Here is a 21,825-nt window from a genome sequence, read left to right as displayed (position 1 = left end):
TATCAGTATCTGATGATGTGCAGTGTCTTCTGTGAGGGTTGGCTTATGGGTAGGCCATAGACACTATCATTAACCTGACAGAAAAACAGTGGAAGTAATGTCCTCACTGAGATAGTGAAACAAACCCGTGTGTGTGTGTGTGTGTGTGTGTGTTTGCGCAGGTTGTGTGACGAGCAGCTCTCCTCTCAGTCCCACTATGACTTTGGTCTGCGTGCGCTGAAGAGTGTGTTGATCAGCGCCGGGAACGTGAAGCGCGAGCGCATCCAGAAGATCAAGCGGGAGAAGTGTGAGCGCGGAGAGGATGTGGACGAGAACGAGATCGCCGAGAACCTTCCGGAGCAGGAGGTGAGAGGAGCACACGATAGCTCCGCCCCTTCATGAGTAGCTCCGCCCCTTCATCATTAGCTCCACATTTATAAACGGCTCCATCTAGAACTCCACATCTATAATCCTCTTAGTCTATGCTGACATCATCTTCAGCAGCTCAAACACTCTAATGGCGAATGGACAGACGGCTGCTTCTCACTCAGGCCTGCTGGACATGCTAATGAGATGGACACTAGTGGGCGGGGCTTTCCCTCTGTGATGACACGTACAGCAGGAGAATGTCAATCACAGTGCTTCTGCATCAAGTCTAATTAGAGCAAACACAACTCACTCATCTGCACCATCAGAGGCTGCGGGAGATACACACACACACACACACACACACACACACACACTGCTGGGGTTAAACCCTGCACAGTAGTCATTTGTGTATAATATCTGCCTTTAAGGGTTGAAATCTTCTCTAATGGATGCGTTTGTTTGTAGGTTTAGCCTGAGATTAGCCCCTGGAGCTGAAGTCACATTAAATGAAACCCTGATCTGTAGTCCACATCTCTGCTCATAAATCTCCTGTGTCCGTGTGCAGATCCTGATCCAGAGTGTGTGTGAGACGATGGTGCCGAAGCTGGTGGCGGAGGACATCCCTCTGCTATTCAGCCTGCTGTCGGACGTGTTCCCAGGTGTGCAGTACATGCGCGGGGAGATGACGGCGCTGCGGGAAGAGCTGAAGAAGGTGTGTGCCGAGATGTACCTGACCTACGGGGACGGAGACGACGTGGGCAGCATGTGGGTGGAGAAGGTGAGCTAACACACACACACACACACACACACACACACACACACACTGCACTGCTGCTTCATGCCAGATCACATCACATTTACTCTCCAAGCCTGCACACTAGAGCTGTGCGATTAATGAAAGCGAATCGCAATCTCGATTTGAAACGTTGCAGTTATCTACATGGCTAGCGGTTGCGTTGTGAAATATACATGTGTGATATCTGTAGCAAATGCATGACTGCCGGAGAGATATGACCTGCTATATGAGTGATGACACAACTGCATATAAGAGCCCACATGCTGTATATTTTTGCTCCTAAGACACCCAGGCTGGCTTTTTCTACATTAGAATGTGAATATATTGTATTATGAAACTACATAACATCAGCTCACTGTACAATAGACTTTATTTTTCACAAACATATTCAAATGCTGTATTTCAGAGCAGAACAGAAGCAGTGCATGGCTGAAGCAGGCCTCTTCTACATTCAGACACTTTCATATGTTTGAGCTGCAAAACAATTAAGCCTGGTTTATACTTCTGCGTCAGGTGACCGGCGTAACCCACGGCGCAGGCAACGCGTGTAGCTGTGCATTTATACTTCTGCTGCTGTCTCTGCCGGTCTGCATTAACACTGCTAGTGGGCAGTGAGGTGTAAATGTTCCTCTGTGTCGAGTTTCTTCGCTGCTGTTTTGCTTTTCCTGAACACTTCCTGGATGTACAAGTGGCTCAAACTCGCTCATTTTGAGGCAGGAACCGGCGGACGTGCAACAACTTTAACTATTAGGTAAATACAAAACAAAGCTTTCCATCCGGAGCTCCTTCACGGGACTCCACACTTGTAAACAATCGCTCCACTGGGCTCACGCGGCTCTCGGTCCCACCCAGACTCGTCAGCGCTACCAAGCCGACCAATCACAGAGCTTACGCTACGCGTCGTTGCAACGTGTAGTTACATGTTTTGAGAGGTGCACATCAGCGACATTTGACGCAGAAGTATAAATCAGACTTTAGGGATGCAGCAATTATAAACTTTGGTTGTATAATTATATAGTCTGAGGAATAATCATGCTTTCACGGTTATTATGTCTAATGTAAATTCAAGCTTTATATTAGGCAAGCAGCTATTTAGATTACCTGTTGTTGTCATCCGTGTTCATGCACACACAATCATTTTAATAATAACTCGTCTAACATATCTTTTGTTTACATTGCACTGAACGTCACGCACAACTCTCACCGTCAGATGTTTTCTACTGTGTGCTCCCAGAAAGCCGCGAGCACATTGCTCCGCTGGCGCCCGCATATTGTCATATATTCTTACATTACAAATAACAAACCTGCAAGCGGAAAAGACGTGATATGGGAACGGCTGCTGCAGATAATCCGGTGTGCGTGTGTATTAGCCTCGGTGTACTTTAAACTTAAAACTAGCGCACAGGCAACTTGGCATTTTGCAGCGGTTTCGTTCAGTTCAGTTCAATAGCAATGCGGCTTAGAGAAGACTTTACGATTAATAAACTGTGATGAATTAAAGCGCAGTTAATAGTGGATCGGCTGATCATTGCATCCCTATTAACGATATCAGTGCATTGTATGAATATCCGTTTCTACAGACATGCTTTCAGCTGCCCGCACCACTCGCTCATGACTCGCGCTCCTGTGCAGCCTTGTGCTGTATTGAACAGACGCATGTCACTTCATAACTATAGCAGCCGTTTACCGACTGAACTACATTTATGTTTGATGTCTTTCTTCACACTGTTTGGAGGGCCGGAACAAACTGCCTCAGGGGCCGGGTTCAGCCCGCCAATTGAATAGCCCTGAATATATGAATATTAAAATCAGCTCCAGTGTAATCTTCACCTGTGGCCAGAACTCTGTCATATATGAGATCAGCGAGCTCTTTGGTGGAGTGTGTGGTGCCCTGCAGGCCTTCATACAGCAGCGTCGAGTATAGTCAGCAGCCAGTGTGCATGCAGATGGAGATATTGAGTATATCACACACTCTCACTGTACAGGAGCTATATCTGAAGGCAGACCGCTGACTGACACTAGACACTGCTGAAACACTGGAGAGCAGATGCATCCATGCGCATGTGCTGTTGCTGCAGCTCAGATGACTGAGAGACATGTCGCTCTGCCTCAGCCGGCTGTAGACTGATACCGGCGGGCCGATGGCAGTAACTCTCCTCCGTCTCTCCGCAGGTCCTGCAGCTCTACCAGATCACTCAGATCAACCACGGCCTCATGATGGTGGGTCCGTCCGGCAGCGGGAAGACCCTGGCCTGGAGGGTTCTGCTGAAGGCTCTGGAGCGGCTGGAGGGGGTGGAGGGGGTCGCTCACATCATCGACCCCAAAGCCATCAGCAAAGACCACCTGTACGGCACGCTGGACCCCAACACACGCGAGTGGACCGACGGGCTCTTCACACACGTGCTGCGCAAGTCAGTCTCTCCCTCTGTGTGTGTGTGCGTGTGTGTGTGTGTGTGTGTGTGTGTGTGTGTGTGTGTGTGTGTGTGTGTGTGTGTGCGCATGCGTGTGTGTGTGATGTGCAGCTCATTCTCATGCTGTTTTTCAGCTAGTGTTTGTTAGTTGTTGTGTTTATGTCCAGTTGTGTTAGTCTTGGCTAAGTGTGTGTGTGTGTGTGTGTGTGTGTGTGTGTGTGTGTGTGTGTGTGTGTGTGTGTGTTCAGGATCATTGATAACGTGCGCGGGGAGCTGCAGAAGCGGCAGTGGATCATCTTTGATGGAGATGTGGATCCTGAATGGGTGGAGAATCTGAACTCTGTGCTGGACGACAACAAGCTGCTGACACTGCCCAACGGAGAGCGCCTCAGCCTGCCGCCGAACGTAAGTTCACCCGCTCACACTCGAAATCAAACGATGATAAAGAAGAAGAAAATTACACTGAAGGTGTGTGTGTGTGTGTGTGTCAGGTGCGCATCATGTTCGAGGTGCAGGACCTGAAGTACGCCACTCTGGCCACCGTGTCGCGCTGTGGGATGGTGTGGTTCAGTGAGGACGTGCTCAGCACAGACATGATCTTCAACCACTTCCTGGCGCGCCTGCGCAGCATCCCATTGGACGAGGGAGAGGACGAAGCCCAGCGAATGAGGAAGGCCACAGAGGACGAGGGAGAGGAGAACGCTTCACCCATGCTGCAGGTACACCACACCAGCACTGTAGACCACACACACACCAGCAGCCAGACCGGTGTGTGTGTGTGTGTGTGTGCATCTGCTATAGTTGCAGCAATAATTCTGCAGTATTGAGTTCAGATGATCCAGGAGACACATTAGAGACTTCATTGTTCTGCAGATGGTCAACTGGAATAATAGTGCTGTAAATAAAACAGCAGTACAGTTCAGCAGACGGCTCACATCAACACACACACACACACACACACACACACACACACACACACACATATGCTGAACTGTGTTAGTGAATGCATGTGTTTATAACTCTTTGTGTGTGTGTGTGTGTGTGTGTGTGTGTGTGTGTGTGTGTGTGTGTGTGTGTGATCCTCCACAGATCCAGAGGGACGCCGCGGCCGTCCTGCAGCCGTATTTCACCTCCACCGGGCTGGTGATCAAGGCTCTGGAGCACGCCTCAAAGATGGAGCACATCATGGACTTCACCCGGCTGCGCTCGCTGGGCTCGCTCTTCTCCATGCTGCACCAGGCCTGCAGGAACATCGCCCTGTACAACAACAACCATCCCGACTTCCCCATGCCCATCGACCAGCTGGAGAAGTACATGCAGGTCTGTGCAGCGTGTCTGAACACTTCTCAATATGAACCGCAGTCACTCTGAATGGATTGGAGTCATTTGAAATGAACCAGACTGACTCTTGAGTAAAATGGAGTCACTCTCATCTCTCAAGTGGACCAGAGTCACTCTGAATCGCTCATAGCAAACTGGAGTCATTCCGAATCACTCTGACCAAATCTGATTCACTTTGAACACATTGAAGTTGCTCTAAGATTCTTTGAATGAATCTGAATGATTTGGATTAAACCAGACTCACTCTGAATTACTCTTGAGCAAATCTGAGTCACTCTGAATCACGTATAGCAAACTGTAGTCATTCTGAATCTCTCTGAATAGCTCTAAATGAATCAGACTATGAAACACTTTAAATGAATCATTCAATCTGAATAATTTGAAATAGATCAGACTGACTCTGAATTACTCTTGAGCAAATCTAAATAGAAAGTGGACCAGACTCACTCTGAATAATATCTAGCAAGCATAAAACGCTCCTAATTTATCTGCATCACTCTGGCTAAACCGGAGTCACTCTGAATCATTCTGGGTAAACCGGAGTCACTCTGAATCATTCTGGGTAAACCGGAGTCACTCTGAATCATTCTGGGTAAACCGCAGTCACTCTGAATCATTCTGGGTAAACCGCAGTCACTCTGAATCACTCTGGGTAAACCGGAGTCACTCTGAATCACTTTAAATAGGTTGGACCCACTAACAAACACTTGGATGGATTCGTTAATGTGAATCCTTTAAAGCAAAAATAGATTCTAGAGTCATTCTGAATCTTTCAAAGTGGACTCACTTACATTTGGTAAACCTAAGAACTTCCTGAATTCATTGAAATCATTTAGAGTATACCCAAACTGTTCTGAATCGCTCTTGAGCAAACCGGAGTGACTCTGAATCGCTCTGAATTAGTCAGAGTGATTATAAAACACTTTGAAGGAATCAGTCAATCTGAATAATTTGGCATGAACCAGACTGACTCTGAATCACTCTTCAGCAAACCTGAGTCGGTGTGAAATCTTTCAAATGAACCAAACTCACTCTGAATCACTTTTGACAAATCTAATCCACACTTAATTGATCTGAATCATTTGGAGCAGACCAGGCTGAATCACTCTTGAGCAAACCTGAGTTAACCTGAGTCCCTTGTAGAAAACTGAAGACATTCTGAATCACTCTGACTCCATCTGAATCGCTCTGAATTAATTGGAGTCACTATGAAACAATTTGAATAAATCAGTCAAGCGATTCAGACTCGCTCTGAATTACAGAAAGCAAATCTGCATCATTCTGAATCCCCCTAAATGAACTGGAGTCACTAAAGCACTTGAACCAGAGTCAATCTGAATCATTCAGAGCAAACCTGAGTGAGTCCTGGCAAACTGGAGTGACTCTAAATCACACAGAACCAGTGTAAACACAGCTGTTCATGTTTGACTGATCTCATGTGTGAGGACATGATGAGTACATGCTGACACTGACCTCCTCCTGCAGAAATATCTGATCTACGCCGTGCTGTGGTCGTTTTCTGGAGACAGCCGGCTGAAGATGAGAGCAGAGCTGGGAGAGTACATCCGCAGAATCACCACGGTTTCTCTGCCGTCTGCACCCAACGTGCCCATCATCGACTACGAGGTGCGGACGCACACACACACTTCTGCTCAAAAAAACCCTGTGTGTGTGTGTGATGTAATCTGCTGTACTGTGTGTGTGTGTGTGTGTCTCCTGTGCAGGTGTCCATCACGGGCGAGTGGCAGTCCTGGCAGGGTAAGGTGCCCCAGATCGAGGTGGAGACCCATAAGGTGGCGTCCCCTGATGTGGTGGTGCCGACTCTGGATACGGTGCGGCACGAGGCTCTGCTGTACACGTGGCTGGCGGAGCACAAACCGCTGGTGCTCTGCGGCCCGCCGGGCTCTGGAAAGACCATGACCCTGTTCAGCGCACTCCGAGCCCTGCCCGACATGGAGGTGAGCGCACACCACGGGGAGACAGGCTTCTGGCAGACACTGCTGGAGCTCAGGGATAAATCAAGTCTCCGTTTAGTGGAGCTCAAAAAGCCAGCGGGATCATACTGACATGAGTGTATTTGCTGTACACGCTCCTGCTGTCCTCTGTGCTGCTGTTGGAGACGGTCAGAAAGCGTTTACTCTCAGCAGCTCAGATTAAAGATGCAGTGCATATCTCTGACTGCTGAATCAGAGGACAACACCGCGTTACAAATCCTCTATAATTATTCACATATTAGAGACTTTAATAAAAACATTGTGTTGTGAAGAAGAACTCTAATTCTGTACGGAAAGCATCGTCAATGCACCGACATATCCAGCTGAACCCAATCAATGGCGTGATCATCTGAACCGAACCAGTGTAGATTCACACTCCTATTAGATGGACAGAGTAAGAGTGATGAATGAATCCCTCATTGTGTGTGTGTGTGTGTGTGTGTGTGTGTGTGTGTGTGTGTGTGTGTTGTGCGCAGGTGGTGGGCCTGAACTTCTCCAGCGCCACGACCCCAGAGCTGCTGCTGAAGACGTTCGATCATTACTGTGAGTACCGCAGGACTCCTAACGGGGTGGTTCTGGCGCCGGTGCAGCTGGGCAAGTGGCTGGTGCTGTTCTGTGATGAGATCAACCTGCCGGACATGGACAAATACGGCACACAGCGCGTCATCTCCTTCATCAGACAGGTGTGTGTGTGTGTGTGTGTGTGTGTGTGTGTGTGTGTGTGTGTTAGGGGTGGAGTGTGTTGATGTTGCTAATACACACACTATTTTAATAGATGATGTGTAACTCTGTCACAGCAGGAGAGCAGACGTCAGTTCAGTAGTGTTCTCCATTAATGTCTCCTTCCTCTTTAGCCTCAGATTAGCCTCAGGCTGCTGAATGTGTGTGTGTGTTCTGGCGCTGCTGCAGGCACACGTGTGTTCAGTCTGAGATGCAGCAGGAGATCATGTGACCAACATTAAAAACAGACGGACACACATGAGAGCGAGTGATGAGGGTGGATGAGTTCTTCAGCTGCGCAGGAGACGCTGTGAACCGTCCCTGCTGTGTGTGTGTGTGTGAGGTGTAACCTGTGTGTTCCTCCTGCAGATGGTGGAACACGGCGGCTTCTACCGCACCTCAGACCAGACGTGGGTGAAGCTGGAGCGGATACAGTTCGTGGGGGCCTGCAACCCCCCTACAGACCCGGGCCGCAAGCCACTGTCATACAGGTGCAGCACTGATAGACACACACACACACACACACACACACACAATGTCGACTGTGTAAAGCAGCTTAATCTAGATGAGGAGAAGTCAAGTCAGAATATTTCAGATTGAGGAAATGGTTGCAGTCTGCTCATCTGTGTGTGTTCCTCCTGCGTGTGTGTGTGTGTGTGTGTGTGTGTGTGTGTAGGTTTCTGCGGCATGTGCCGGTGGTGTATGTGGATTATCCCGGGCCGGCGTCGCTCACACAGATCTACGGCACCTTCAACAGGGCGATGCTGAGGCTCATCCCGTCACTGCGCACCTTCGCCGAGCCGCTCACCGCCGCCATGGTGGAGTTCTACACCATGTCTCAGGTGCGCAGACACAGAGCTGAACACAGAGTCTGCTATGAGCACAGCACAGGGTCTGCAGTGCGGAGTCACAGCGGGTTACAGATGCGCAGGAGCCGCCGCTCACACTGCACCAAAATACATAGACCATAGGTCCAAATACCTAGATTAGGTGTATTTATTTATTTTTATAATGAAGACTGTACAGTGTTATTTCACTTGATTATCGGGCTCCACAGAGGATCTTTAAATAGAGCTGTCCTAGATCAGTCCTTCTGGGGACGTTTCATTGATATGATGATAATATACTGCAGTAAATATTGCAGGTTACTCCAGTGTCGTGAGGGACTGCCTCTTCAGTCTCTGAATGCTTGAGCTTCGACTCGAGTCGTGATGCGATATGATCAGTGTGATATTGTGTGTCTTCTGAACAGGAGCGCTTCACCCAGGACACACAGCCGCACTACATCTACTCCCCCAGAGAGATGACCCGCTGGGTCAGAGGGATCTTTGAGGCCCTTCGGCCCCTGGAGACGCTGCCGGTGGAGGGCCTGATCCGCATCTGGGCTCACGAGGCACTGCGGCTCTTCCAGGACCGGTGAGAAGACCTCACAACCCCAGAACCAAAGCTACAATTACTCTATAGTTCCTTCTTTAATTCTTCTCAGTGCTACACTTTCATCAGAGAGCTGTCAGAGTTCTGAATACACACACACACACACACACACACACACACACACACACACACACATTCTCTTTGAGCCACAGTTGTGTACATGAGAATAGAGAGAAAAACAATTAAACTTAGAGAAAATGCAGATCAGCCTGAAAGAGAAACTCTGTGTAGGGAATGATCCCCTACATCAGACTCTTAACTCAAAGCAGATCAGCTCTGTCAGATCAGATTGATCATTCCCAGTATAAAATAAATGTTGTACTCTGCAGACTGGTGGAGGACGAGGAGAGACGCTGGACAGACGAGAACATCGACATGGTGGCCCTCAAACATTTCCCCAACATTGACCGCGAGAAGGCCCTGAACAGACCCATCCTCTACAGCAACTGGCTGTCCAAGGTGAGCCATGATGACCAGACACTGATGATGATTGAATGACCAGGCGGTAATGATGAGACGTCTGTAATGATCAAGCGGTAATGACAAGACTGTAGGGTCGAAACTGAAGTGACGATAACTCATTAACAACTAGATAAGGTGTTAATAAGGCGTTAATGGTGCAATTGGTAAAAACAGACATCAACAACAAGATGTTATCATAATCTGGTTATTAACATCTCGGCGTTTGTCGTCTCATTTTTGCCATCTCATTATCATCTGGTTATAAACAAGTCATTAATGACTAGATATTAATAATGAGATGTGAAAAACAAGACTGTAGTGACCTGACGGTAATGACCAGACGTTAATAACTAGACGGTAATGACCAGACGTTAATAACTAGACGGTAATGACCAGACATTAATAACTAGACGGTAATGACAAGACGTTAATAGCCAGACGGTAATGACGAGACGTTAATAACCAGACGGTAATGACGAGACGTTAATATCCAGACGGTAATGACGAGACGTTAATTTCCAGACGGTAAGGACGAGACTGTAAAAACCAGACGGTAATGACGAGACGTTAATATCCAAACGGTAAGGACGAGACGTTAATATCCAAACGGTAAGGACGAGACTGTAATAAACGAACGGTAATGATGAGACGTTAATAGCCAGACGGTAATGACGAGACGTTAATAACCAGACGGTAATGACGAGACGTTAATATCCAGATGGTAATGACGAGACGTTAATAACCAGACGATAATGACGAGACGTTAATATCCAGACGGTAAGGACGAGACTGTAATAACCAGACGGTAATGACGAGATGTTAATATCCAGACAATAATGACGAGACGTTAATATCCAGACGATAATGACGAGACGTTAATATCCAGACGGTAAGGACGAGACTGTAATAACCAGACGGTAATGACGAGATGTTAATATCCAGACAATAATGACGAGACGTTAATATCCAGATGGTAATGACGAGATGTTAATATCCAGACGATAATGACGAGACGTTAATATCCAGACGGTAAGGACGAGACTGTAATAACCAGACGGTAATGACGAGATGTTAATATCCAGACGGTAATGACGAGACGTTAATATCCAGACGGTAATGATGAGACGTTAATTTCCAGACGGTAATGACGAGACGTTAATATCCAGACGGTAATGACGAGACGTTAATATCCAGACGGTAATGACGAGACAGTAGTGATGAGATGGCAGTGGTGAGTATTTAGTGAGCCTTGCGTGACGCTCTGCTCTGTCCTGCAGGATTACGTCCCCGTGGAGCAGGAGGAGCTGCGGGACTATGTGAAGGCCCGTCTTAAGGTGTTCTATGAGGAGGAGCTGGATGTCCCACTTGTCCTGTTCAATGAGGTGCTGGATCATGTGCTGAGGATCGACAGGTACAAGGAGACCGAACACACACACGCACACACGCACACGCTGGCTGGTTGTCCCCTGATGATGGTCATTAACTGCTCCTCTTCCTGCAGAATCTTCCGGCAGCCGCAGGGTCATCTGCTGCTGATCGGTGTCAGCGGTGCCGGTAAAACCACACTCTCTCGCTTCGTGGCCTGGATGAACGGACTGAGCGTCTATCAGATCAAGGTTAAAACAAAACATTAACTGCTGATTTCATGTAGCCGTACACCACACAAGACAACACATCTGATCACATCTTCAACATAGACTTAAACACAAGCCTAGAGCGCTCCGTCTGCTCCAGAGAGAGTTACAGTCAGCACCTGAGAACTGATCCATCAGTTATAATGCCTAGACCGCTCGCTCCGGCTGCGTTAGCCTAGTAACGCTGGTGTTTCCCACACAGGTGCACAGGAAGTACACTGGCGAGGACTTTGACGAAGACCTGCGTACGGTGCTGCGTCGCTCCGGCTGTAAGAACGAGAAGATCGCCTTCATCATGGACGAGTCGAACGTGCTGGACTCCGGCTTCCTGGAGCGCATGAACACACTGCTGGCTAACGGAGAGGTGTGTGCGCATCGTCTTTTCACTGCTAGCCTGCGCTGCTGCTGTGCTAACGCTGTGTGTGTGCCCGCAGGTGCCCGGGCTGTTCGAGGGTGACGAGTACGCCACGCTGATGACGCAGTGTAAGGAGGGCGCGCAGAAGGAGGGCCTGATGCTGGACACACACGAGGAGCTCTACAAGTGGTTCACCAGCCAGGTGATCCGCAACCTGCACGTGGTGTTCACCATGAACCCGTCCTCTGAGGGCCTGAAGGACCGCGCCGCCACGTCCCCCGCACTCTTCAACAGGTCTCACACACTTGCTCTCACACACACGCATGCACGCACACTCACACACACACACACACACACACACACTCTCCTGTATAAGAGGGAAGAATCGATCATGTTCAGCTAAAGTATTTCATCCTGCAGTCTAACTGTGTGTGTGTGTGTGTGTGTGTGTGTGTGTGTGTTTAGGTGTGTGCTGAACTGGTTTGGCGACTGGTCGACTGAAGCGCTGTACCAGGTGGGTAAAGAGTTTACCAGTAAGATGGACCTGGAGAAGCCCAACTATAAGGTCCCGGATTACATGCCCATCGTATACGACAAGCTGCCGCAGCCGCCCACACACCGAGAGGCCATCGTCAACGGCTGCGTGTTCGTGCATCAGACGCTGCACCAGGTCAGACACACACACACACACAATCAGTAACTCAATATATGGTGATGATCAACATGTGCAATATTGATATGAGCACTTCTGTGTGTGTGTGTGTGTCAGGCTAACAACCGTCTGGCGAAGCGTGGCGGCCGCACCATGGCCATCACCCCGCGCCATTACCTGGACTTCATCAACCACTACGCCAACCTGTTCAACGAGAAGCGCAGCGAGCTGGAGGAGCAGCAGATGCACCTGAACGTGGGGCTGCGCAAGATCAAGGAGACCGTCGACCAGGTAAGCTGCGCACACAAACACACACACACACACACAATATTTTTTAGCTACAGTTTTGTTTACTGTCTGATTATTACGATTTACCATTACCGTCATGTTATTAACGTCTCGTCATTATCGTCACGTTATTAACAACTCATCATTACCATCTGATTATTAACGTCTCGTCATTACCGTCTGATTATTAACGTCTCGTCATTATCGTCTGGTTGTTAACGTCTCGTCATTACCGTCTGATTATTAACGTCTCGTCATTATCGTCTGGTTATTAACGTCTCGTCATTATCGTCTGGTTATTAACGTCTCGTCATTATCGTCTGGTTATTAACGTCCTGTCATTATCGTCTGGTTATTAACGTCTCGTCATTATTGTCTGGTTGTTAATGTCCCGTCATTATCGTCTGGTTATTAACGTCTCGTCATTATTGTCTGGTTATTAACGTCCCGTCATTATCGTCTGGTTATTAACATCTCGTCATTACCATCTGGTTATTAATGTCTTGTCATTATCGTCTGGTTATTAACGTCTCGTCATTATCGTCTGGTTGTTAACGTCCTGTCATTATCGTCTGGTTATTAGTGTCTCGTCATTATCGTCTGGTTATTAACGTCTCGTCATTATTGTCTGGTTATTAATGTCCCGTCATTATTGTCTGGTTATTAACGTCCCGTCATTATTGTCTGGTTATTAACGTCCCGTCATTATCGTCTGGTTATTAACGTCTCGTCATTATCGTCTGGTTATTAACGTCCTGTCATTATCGTCTGGTTATTAACGTCTCGTCATTATTGTCTGGTTGTTAATGTCCCGTCATTATCGTCTGGTTATTAACGTCTCGTCATTATCGTCTGGTTATTAACGTCCCGTCATTATCGTCTGGTTATTAAAGTCTCATCATTACCGTCTGGTTATTAACGTCTCGTCATTATTGTCTGGTTATTAACGTCTCGTCATTATTGTCTGGTTATTAACGTCTCGTCATTATCGTCTGGTTATTAGTGTCTCGTCATTATCGTCTGGTTATTAACGTCTCGTCATTATCGTCTGGTTATTAAAGTCTCATCATTACCGTCTGGTTATTAACGTCTCGTCATTATTGTCTGGTTATTAACGTCTCGTCATTATTGTCTGGTTATTAACGTCTCGTCATTATTGTCTGGTTATTAACGTCTCGTCATTATCGTCTGGTTATTAGTGTCTCGTCATTATCGTCTGGTTATTAACGTCTCGTCATTATCGTCTGGTTATTAAAGTCTCATCATTATCGTCTGGTTATTAACGTCTCGTCATTATTGTCTGGTTATTAACGTCCCATCATTATTGTCTGGTTATTAACGTCCCGTCATTATTGTCTGGTTATTAACGTCCCGTCATTATCGTCTGGTTATTAACGTCTCGTCATTATCGTCTGGTTATTAACGTCCTGTCATTATCGTCTGGTTATTAACGTCTCGTCATTATTGTCTGGTTGTTAATGTCCCGTCATTATCGTCTGGTTATTAACGTCTCGTCATTATTGTCTGGTTATTAACGTCCCGTCATTATCGTCTGGTTATTAACATCTCGTCATTACCATCTGGTTATTAATGTCTTGTCATTATCGTCTGGTTATTAACGTCTCGTCATTATTGTCTGGTTATTAACGTCCCATCATCATCGTCTGGTTATTAACGTCTCGTCATTACCGTCTGGTTATTAACGTCTGGTTATTAACGTCACGTCACTATTGTCTGGTTGTTAACGTCCCGTCATTATCGCCTGGTTATTAACGTCTCGTCATTATCGTCTGGTTATTAACGTCACGTCACTATTGTCTGGTTGTTAACGTCCCGTCATTATCGCCTGGTTATTAACGTCTAGTCATTATTGTCTGGTTATTAACGTCTCATCATTATCATCTGGTTATTAACGTCACGTCATTATCGTCTGGTTATTAACGTCACGTCACTATTGTATGGTTTTTAACGTCCCGTCATTATCGCCTGGTTATTAACGTCTCGTCATTACCGTCTGGTTATAAACGTCCCGTCATTACCGTCTGGTTATTAGCGTCTCGTCATTATCGTCTGGTTATTAAGGTCTCATCATTATCGTCTGGTTATTAACGTCCCGTCATTATCGCCTGGCTATTAACGTCACGTCATTATTGTTTGGTTGTTAACGTCCCGTCATTATCGTCTGGTTATTAACGTCTCGTCATTACCGTCTGGTTATTAACGTCTCGTCATTACCGTCTGGTTATTAACGTCCCGTCATTACCGTCTGGTTATTAACGTCTCGTCATTATTGTCTGGTTATTAACGTCCCGTCATTATCGCCTGATTATTATTGTCTGGTCATTACCGTCTGGTTATTAACGTCTCGTCATTATTGTCTGGTTATTAATGTCCCGTCATTACCGTCTGGTTATTAACGTCTCGTCATTATCGTCTGGTTATTAACGTCTCGTCATTATCGCCTGGTTATTAACGTCTCGTCATTACCGTCTGGTTATTAACGTCCCGTCATTACCGTCTGGTTATTAGTGTCTCGTCATTATCGTCTGGTTATTAACGTCTCATCATTATCGTCTGGTTATTAACGTCCCGTCATTATCGCCTGGCTATTAACGTCACGTCATTATTGTCTGGTTGTTAACGTCCCGTCATTATCGTCTGGTTATTAACGTCTCGTCATTACCGTCTGGTTATTAACGTCTCGTCATTACCGTCTGGTTATTAACGTCCCGTCATTACCGTCTGGTTATTAACGTCTCGTCATTATTGTCTGGTTATTAACGTCCCGTCATTATTGCCTGATTATTATTGTCTGGTCATTACCGTCTGGTTATTAACGTCTCGTCATTATTGTTTGGTTATTAACGTCCCGTCATTATCGTCTGGTTATTAACGTCTCGTCATTACCGTCTGGTTATAAACGTCTCGTCATTATCGTCTGGTTATTAACGTCACGTCACTATTGTCTGGTTGTTAACGTCCCGTCATTATCGCCTGGTTATTAAAATCTCGTCATTATCGTCTGGTTATTAACGTCACGTCACTATTGTCTGGTTGTTAACGTCCCGTCATTATCGTCTGGTTATTAACGTCTCGTCATTACAGTCTGGTTATTAACGTCTCGTCATTACCGTCTGGTTATTAGTGTCTCGTCATTATCGTCTGGTTATTAACGTCACGTCATTATTGTCTGGTTGTTAACGTCCCGTCATTATCGTCTGGTTATTAACGTCTCGTCATTACAGTCTGGTTATTAACGTCTCGTCATTACCGTCTGGTTATTAACGTCCCGTCATTACCGTCTGGTTATTAACGTCTCGTCATTATTGTCTGGTTATTAACGTCCCGTCATTATCGCCTGATTATTATTGTCTGGTCATTACCGTCTGGTTATTAACGTCTCGTCATTATTGTCTGGTTATTAATGTCCCGTCATTACCGTCTGGTTATTAACGTCTCGTCATTATCGTCTGGTTATTAACGTCTCGTCATTATCGCCTGGTTATTAACGTCTCGTCATTACCGTCTGGTTATTAACGTCCCGTCATTACCGTCTGGTTATTAGTGTCTCGTCATTATCGTCTGGTTATTAACGTCTCATCATTATCGTCTGGTTATTAACGTCCCGTCATTATCGCCTGGCTATTAACGTCACGTCATTATTGTCTGGTTGTTAACGTCCCGTCATTATCGTCTGGTTATTAACGTCTCGTCATTACCGTCTGGTTATTAACGTCTCGTCATTACCGTCTGGTTATTAACGTCCTGTCATTACCGTCTGGTTATTAACGTCTCGTCATTATTGTCTGGTTATTAACGTCCCGTCATTATCGCCTGATTATTATTGTCTGGTCATTACCGTCTGGTTATTAACGTCTCGTCATTATTGTCTGGTTATTAATGTCCCGTCATTACCGTCTGGTTATTAACGTCTCGTCATTATAGTCTGGTTATTAACGTCTCGTCATTATCGTCTGGTTATTAACGTCTCGTCATTATCGTCTGGTTATTAACGTCTCGTCATTATCATCTGGTTATTAACGTCTTGTCATTATCGTCTGGTTATTAACGTGCTGTCATTATCGTCTGGTTATTAACGTCTCGTCATTATCGTCTGGTTATTAACGTCTCGTCATTATCGTCTGGTTATTAACGTCCTGTCATTATCGTCTGGTTATTAACGTCTCGTCATTATCGTCTGGTTATTAACGTCCCGTCATTATCGCCTGGTTATTAACGTCTCGTCATTACCGTCTGGTTATTAACGTCCCGTCATTACCGTCTGGTTATTAGGGTCTCGTCATTATCGTCTGGTTATTAATGTCTCGTCATTATCGTCTGGTTATTAACGTCTCGTCATTATCGTCTGGTTATTAACGTCTCGTCATTATCGTCTGGTTATTAACGTCTCGTCATTATCGTCTGGTTATTAACGTCCCGTCATTACCGTCTGGTTATTATGGTCTCGTCATTATCGTCTGGTTATTAATGTCTCGTCATTATCGTCTGGTTATTAACGTCTCGTCATTATCGTCTGGTTATTAATGTCTCGTCATTATCGTCTGGTTATTAACGTCTTGTCATTATCGTCTGGTTATTAACGTCCTGTCATTATCGTCTGGTTATTAACGTCTCGTCATTTTCGTCTGGTTATTAACGTCTTGTCATTATCGTCTGGTTATTAACGTCCCGTCATTATCGCCTGATTATTATTGTCTGGTCATTACCGTCTGGTTATTAACGTCTCGTCATTATTGTCTGGTTATTAATGTCCCGTCATTACCGTCTGGTTATTAACGTCTCGTCATTATCGTCTGGTTATTAACGTCTCGTCATTATCGTCTGGTTATTAACGTCTCGTCATTATCGTCTGGTTATTAACGTCTCGTCATTACCGTCTGGTTATTAACGTCTCGTCATTACCGTCTGGTTATTAACGTCCCGTCATTACCGTCTGGTTATTAACGTCTCGTCATTATTGTCTGGTTATTAACGTCCCGTCATTATTGCCTGATTATTATTGTCTGGTCATTACCGTCTGGTTATTAACGTCTCGTCATTATTGTTTGGTTATTAACGTCCCGTCATTATCGTCTGGTTATTAACGTCTCGTCATTACCGTCTGGTTATAAACGTCTCGTCATTATCGTCTGGTTATTAACGTCACGTCACTATTGTCTGGTTGTTAACGTCCCGTCATTATCGCCTGGTTATTAACGTCTCGTCATTATCGTCTGGTTATTAACGTCACGTCACTATTGTCTGGTTGTTAACGTCCCGTCATTATCGTCTGGTTATTAACGTCTCGTCATTACCGTCTGGTTATTAACGTCTCGTCATTACCGTCTGGTTATTAACGTCCCGTCATTACCGTCTGGTTATTAACGTCTCGTCATTATTGTCTGGTTATTAATGTCCCGTCATTACCGTCTGGTTATTAACGTCTCGTCATTATCGTCTGGTTATTAACGTCTCGTCATTATCGCCTGGTTATTAACGTCTCGTCATTACCGTCTGGTTATTAACGTCCCGTCATTACCGTCTGGTTATTAGTGTCTCGTCATTATCGTCTGGTTATTAACGTCACGTCATTATTGTCTGGTTGTTAACGTCCCGTCATTATCGTCTGGTTATTAACGTCTCGTCATTACAGTCTGGTTATTAACGTCTCGTCATTACCGTCTGGTTATTAGTGTCTCGTCATTATAGTCTGGTTATTAACGTCACGTCATTATTGTCTGGTTGTTAACGTCCCGTCATTATCGTCTGGTTATTAACGTCTCGTCATTACAGTCTGGTTATTAACGTCTCGTCATTACCGTCTGGTTATTAACGTCCCGTCATTACCGTCTGGTTATTAACGTCTCGTCATTATTGTCTGGTTATTAACGTCCCGTCATTATCGCCTGATTATTATTGTCTGGTCATTACCGTCTGGTTATTAACGTCTCGTCATTATTGTCTGGTTATTAATGTCCCGTCATTACCGTCTGGTTATTAACGTCTCGTCATTATCGTCTGGTTATTAACGTCTCGTCATTATCGCCTGGTTATTAACGTCTCGTCATTACCGTCTGGTTATTAACGTCCCGTCATTACCGTCTGGTTATTAGTGTCTCGTCATTATCGTCTGGTTATTAACGTCTCATCATTATCGTCTGGTTATTAACGTCCCGTCATTATCGCCTGGCTATTAACGTCACGTCATTATTGTCTGGTTGTTAACGTCCCGTCATTATCGTCTGGTTATTAACGTCTCGTCATTACCGTCTGGTTATTAACGTCTCGTCATTACCGTCTGGTTATTAACGTCCTGTCATTACCGTCTGGTTATTAACGTCTCGTCATTATTGTCTGGTTATTAACGTCCCGTCATTATCGCCTGATTATTATTGTCTGGTCATTACCGTCTGGTTATTAACGTCTCGTCATTATTGTCTGGTTATTAATGTCCCGTCATTACCGTCTGGTTATTAACGTCTCGTCATTATCGTCTGGTTATTAACGTCTCGTCATTATCGTCTGGTTATTAACGTCTCGTCATTATCGTCTGGTTATTAACGTCTCGTCATTATCATCTGGTTATTAACGTCTTGTCATTATCGTCTGGTTATTAACGTGCTGTCATTATCGTCTGGTTATTAACGTCTCGTCATTATCGTCTGGTTATTAACGTCTCGTCATTATCGTCTGGTTATTAACGTCCTGTCATTATCGTCTGGTTATTAACGTCTCGTCATTATCGTCTGGTTATTAACGTCCCGTCATTATCGCCTGGTTATTAACGTCTCGTCATTACCGTCTGGTTATTAACGTCCCGTCATTACCGTCTGGTTATTAGGGTCTCGTCATTATCGTCTGGTTATTAATGTCTCGTCATTATCGTCTGGTTATTAACGTCTCGTCATTATCGTCTGGTTATTAACGTCTCGTCATTATCGTCTGGTTATTAACGTCTCGTCATTATCGTCTGGTTATTAACGTCTCGTCATTATCGTCTGGTTATTAACGTCCCGTCATTACCGTCTGGTTATTATGGTCTCGTCATTATCGTCTGGTTATTAATGTCTCGTCATTATCGTCTGGTTATTAACGTCTCGTCATTATCGTCTGGTTATTAATGTCTCGTCATTATCGTCTGGTTATTAACGTCTTGTCATTATCGTCTGGTTATTAACGTCCTGTCATTATCGTCTGGTTATTAACGTCTCGTCATTTTCGTCTGGTTATTAACGTCTTGTCATTATCGTCTGGTTATTAACGTCCCGTCATTATCGCCTGATTATTATTGTCTGGTCATTACCGTCTGGTTATTAACGTCTCGTCATTATTGTCTGGTTATTAATGTCCCGTCATTACCGTCTGGTTATTAACGTCTCGTCATTATCGTCTGGTTATTAACGTCTCGTCATTATCGTCTGGTTATTAACGTCTCGTCATTATCGTCTGGTTATTAACGTCTCGTCATTATCATCTGGTTATTAACGTCTTGTCATTATCGTCTGGTTATTAACGTGCTGTCATTATCGTCTGGTTATTAACGTCTCGTCATTATCGTCTGGTTATTAACGTCTCGTCATTATCGTCTGGTTATTAACGTCCTGTCATTATCGTCTGGTTATTAACGTCTCGTCATTATCGTCTGGTTATTAACGTCCCGTCATTATCGCCTGGTTATTAACGTCTCGTCATTACCGTCTGGTTATTAACGTCCCGTCATTACCGTCTGGTTATTAGGGTCTCGTCATTATCGTCTGGTTATTAATGTCTCGTCATTATCGTCTGGTTATTAACGTCTCGTCATTATCGTCTGGTTATTAACGTCTCGTCATTATCGTCTGGTTATTAACGTCTCGTCATTATCGTCTGGTTATTAACGTCCCGTCATTACCGTCTGGTTATTATGGTCTCGTCATTATCGTCTGGTTATTAATGTCTCGTCATTATCGTCTGGTTATTAACGTCTCGTCATTATCGTCTGGTTATTAATGTCTCGTCATTATCGTCTGGTTATTAACGTCTTGTCATTATCGTCTGGTTATTAACGTCCTGTCATTATCGTCTGGTTATTAACGTCTCGTCATTTTCGTCTGGTTATTAACGTCTTGTCATTATCGTCTGGTTATTAACGTTCTGTCATTATCGTCTGGTTATTAACGTCCCGTCATTATCGCCTGGTTATTAACGTCTCGTCATTACCGTCTGGTTATTAACGTCCCGTCATTATCGCCTGGTTATTAACGTCTCGTCATTACTGTCTGGTTATTAACGTCTCGTCATTACCGTCTGGTTATTAACGTCTCGTCATTATCATCTGGTTATTAACGTCTCGTCATTACTGTCTGGTTATTAACGTCCCGTCATTACCGTCTGGTTATTAACGTCTTGTCATTATCGTCTGGTTATTAACGTCTCGTCATTATCGTCTGGTTATTAACGTCTCGTCATTATCGTCTGGTTATTAACGTCTCGTCATTATCGTCTGGTTATTAACGTCTCGTCATTATCGTCTGGTTATTAACGTCTCGTCATTACCGTCTGGTTATTAACGTCTCGTCATTATCGTCTGGTTATTAACGTCTCGTCATTATCGTCTGGTTATTAGTGTCTCGTCATTATCGTCTGGTTATTAACGTCTCGTCATTACCGTCTGGTTATTAACGTCTCGTCATTATCGTCTGGTTATTAACGTCCCGTCATTATCGTCTGGTTATTAACGTCTCGTCATTACCGTCTGGTTATTAACGTCTCGTCATTACCGTCTGGTTATTAACGTCTCGTCATTACCGTCTGGTTGTTGCAGTCTTTGCCACCATATGAATATCCGGATATCCAAGTAAAGTGTTGTGTCTTATAAAATTATTGTCATTAAGTCATTCAGACACTATAACACACACCATCATGCATGCAGACACGCGCACACATACACACACTCTCACACACACTCATGCCGGTGTGTGTGTGCTGCAGGTGGAGGAGCTGCGGCGTGACCTGCGCATCAAGAGTCAGGAGCTGGAGGTGAAGAACGCCGCCGCCAACGACAAGCTGAAGAAGATGGTGAAGGACCAGCAGGAGGCCGAGAAGAAGAAGGCAAGTGCTACGATACGCTAGGCTAGGCTACACTACACTTCATCTGCGCGAGCAATGCTAACCGCCGTCTGGTCTACAGGTCATGAGCCAGGAGATACAGGAAGCGGTTTACAAGCAGCAGGAAGTGATTAAAGACAAGCAGCTGCGGGTGAAGCAGGATCTGGATCAGGTGGAGCCGGCCGTCATCGAGGCCCAGAACGGTAGGAGGAACTCAGACCTGATGATCTCACACACACGGGGAGTTTCTGACCTGATTATCACACACACACACACACACACACGGGGAGTTTCTGACCTGAT

At 45.3% G+C, this 21,825-nt stretch overlaps 1 protein-coding gene across 3 annotated transcripts in view; it reads left to right on the top strand.

The window, feature by feature from the left end:
- dync1h1 (dynein, cytoplasmic 1, heavy chain 1) overlaps window positions 1–21,825 on the top strand; it is an 81,447-nt gene that overhangs the window by 33,529 nt on the left and 26,093 nt on the right. For all 3 annotated transcript variants that reach the window (XM_073926994.1, XM_073926993.1, NM_001042745.1), the window contains 21 exon segments: window positions 162–345; window positions 914–1,126; window positions 3,317–3,555; window positions 3,804–3,960; window positions 4,047–4,274; window positions 4,645–4,875; window positions 6,382–6,522; window positions 6,621–6,854; window positions 7,367–7,573; window positions 7,980–8,101; window positions 8,287–8,452; window positions 8,863–9,026; window positions 9,374–9,503; window positions 10,784–10,917; window positions 11,008–11,122; window positions 11,343–11,504; window positions 11,575–11,789; window positions 11,961–12,165; window positions 12,265–12,438; window positions 21,406–21,525; window positions 21,605–21,725. In XM_073926994.1, coding sequence (XP_073783095.1) covers window positions 162–345; window positions 914–1,126; window positions 3,317–3,555; window positions 3,804–3,960; window positions 4,047–4,274; window positions 4,645–4,875; window positions 6,382–6,522; window positions 6,621–6,854; window positions 7,367–7,573; window positions 7,980–8,101; window positions 8,287–8,452; window positions 8,863–9,026; window positions 9,374–9,503; window positions 10,784–10,917; window positions 11,008–11,122; window positions 11,343–11,504; window positions 11,575–11,789; window positions 11,961–12,165; window positions 12,265–12,438; window positions 21,406–21,525; window positions 21,605–21,725 — 3,662 coding nt within the window.

This window comes from Danio rerio, chromosome 17, assembly GCF_049306965.1.
Source record: "Danio rerio strain Tuebingen ecotype United States chromosome 17, GRCz12tu, whole genome shotgun sequence".
Lineage (NCBI taxonomy): Eukaryota > Metazoa > Chordata > Actinopteri > Cypriniformes > Danionidae > Danio > Danio rerio.
Note: the sequence above shows the minus strand (reverse complement) of the source record. Positions and strands in the feature narration are given on the sequence as shown.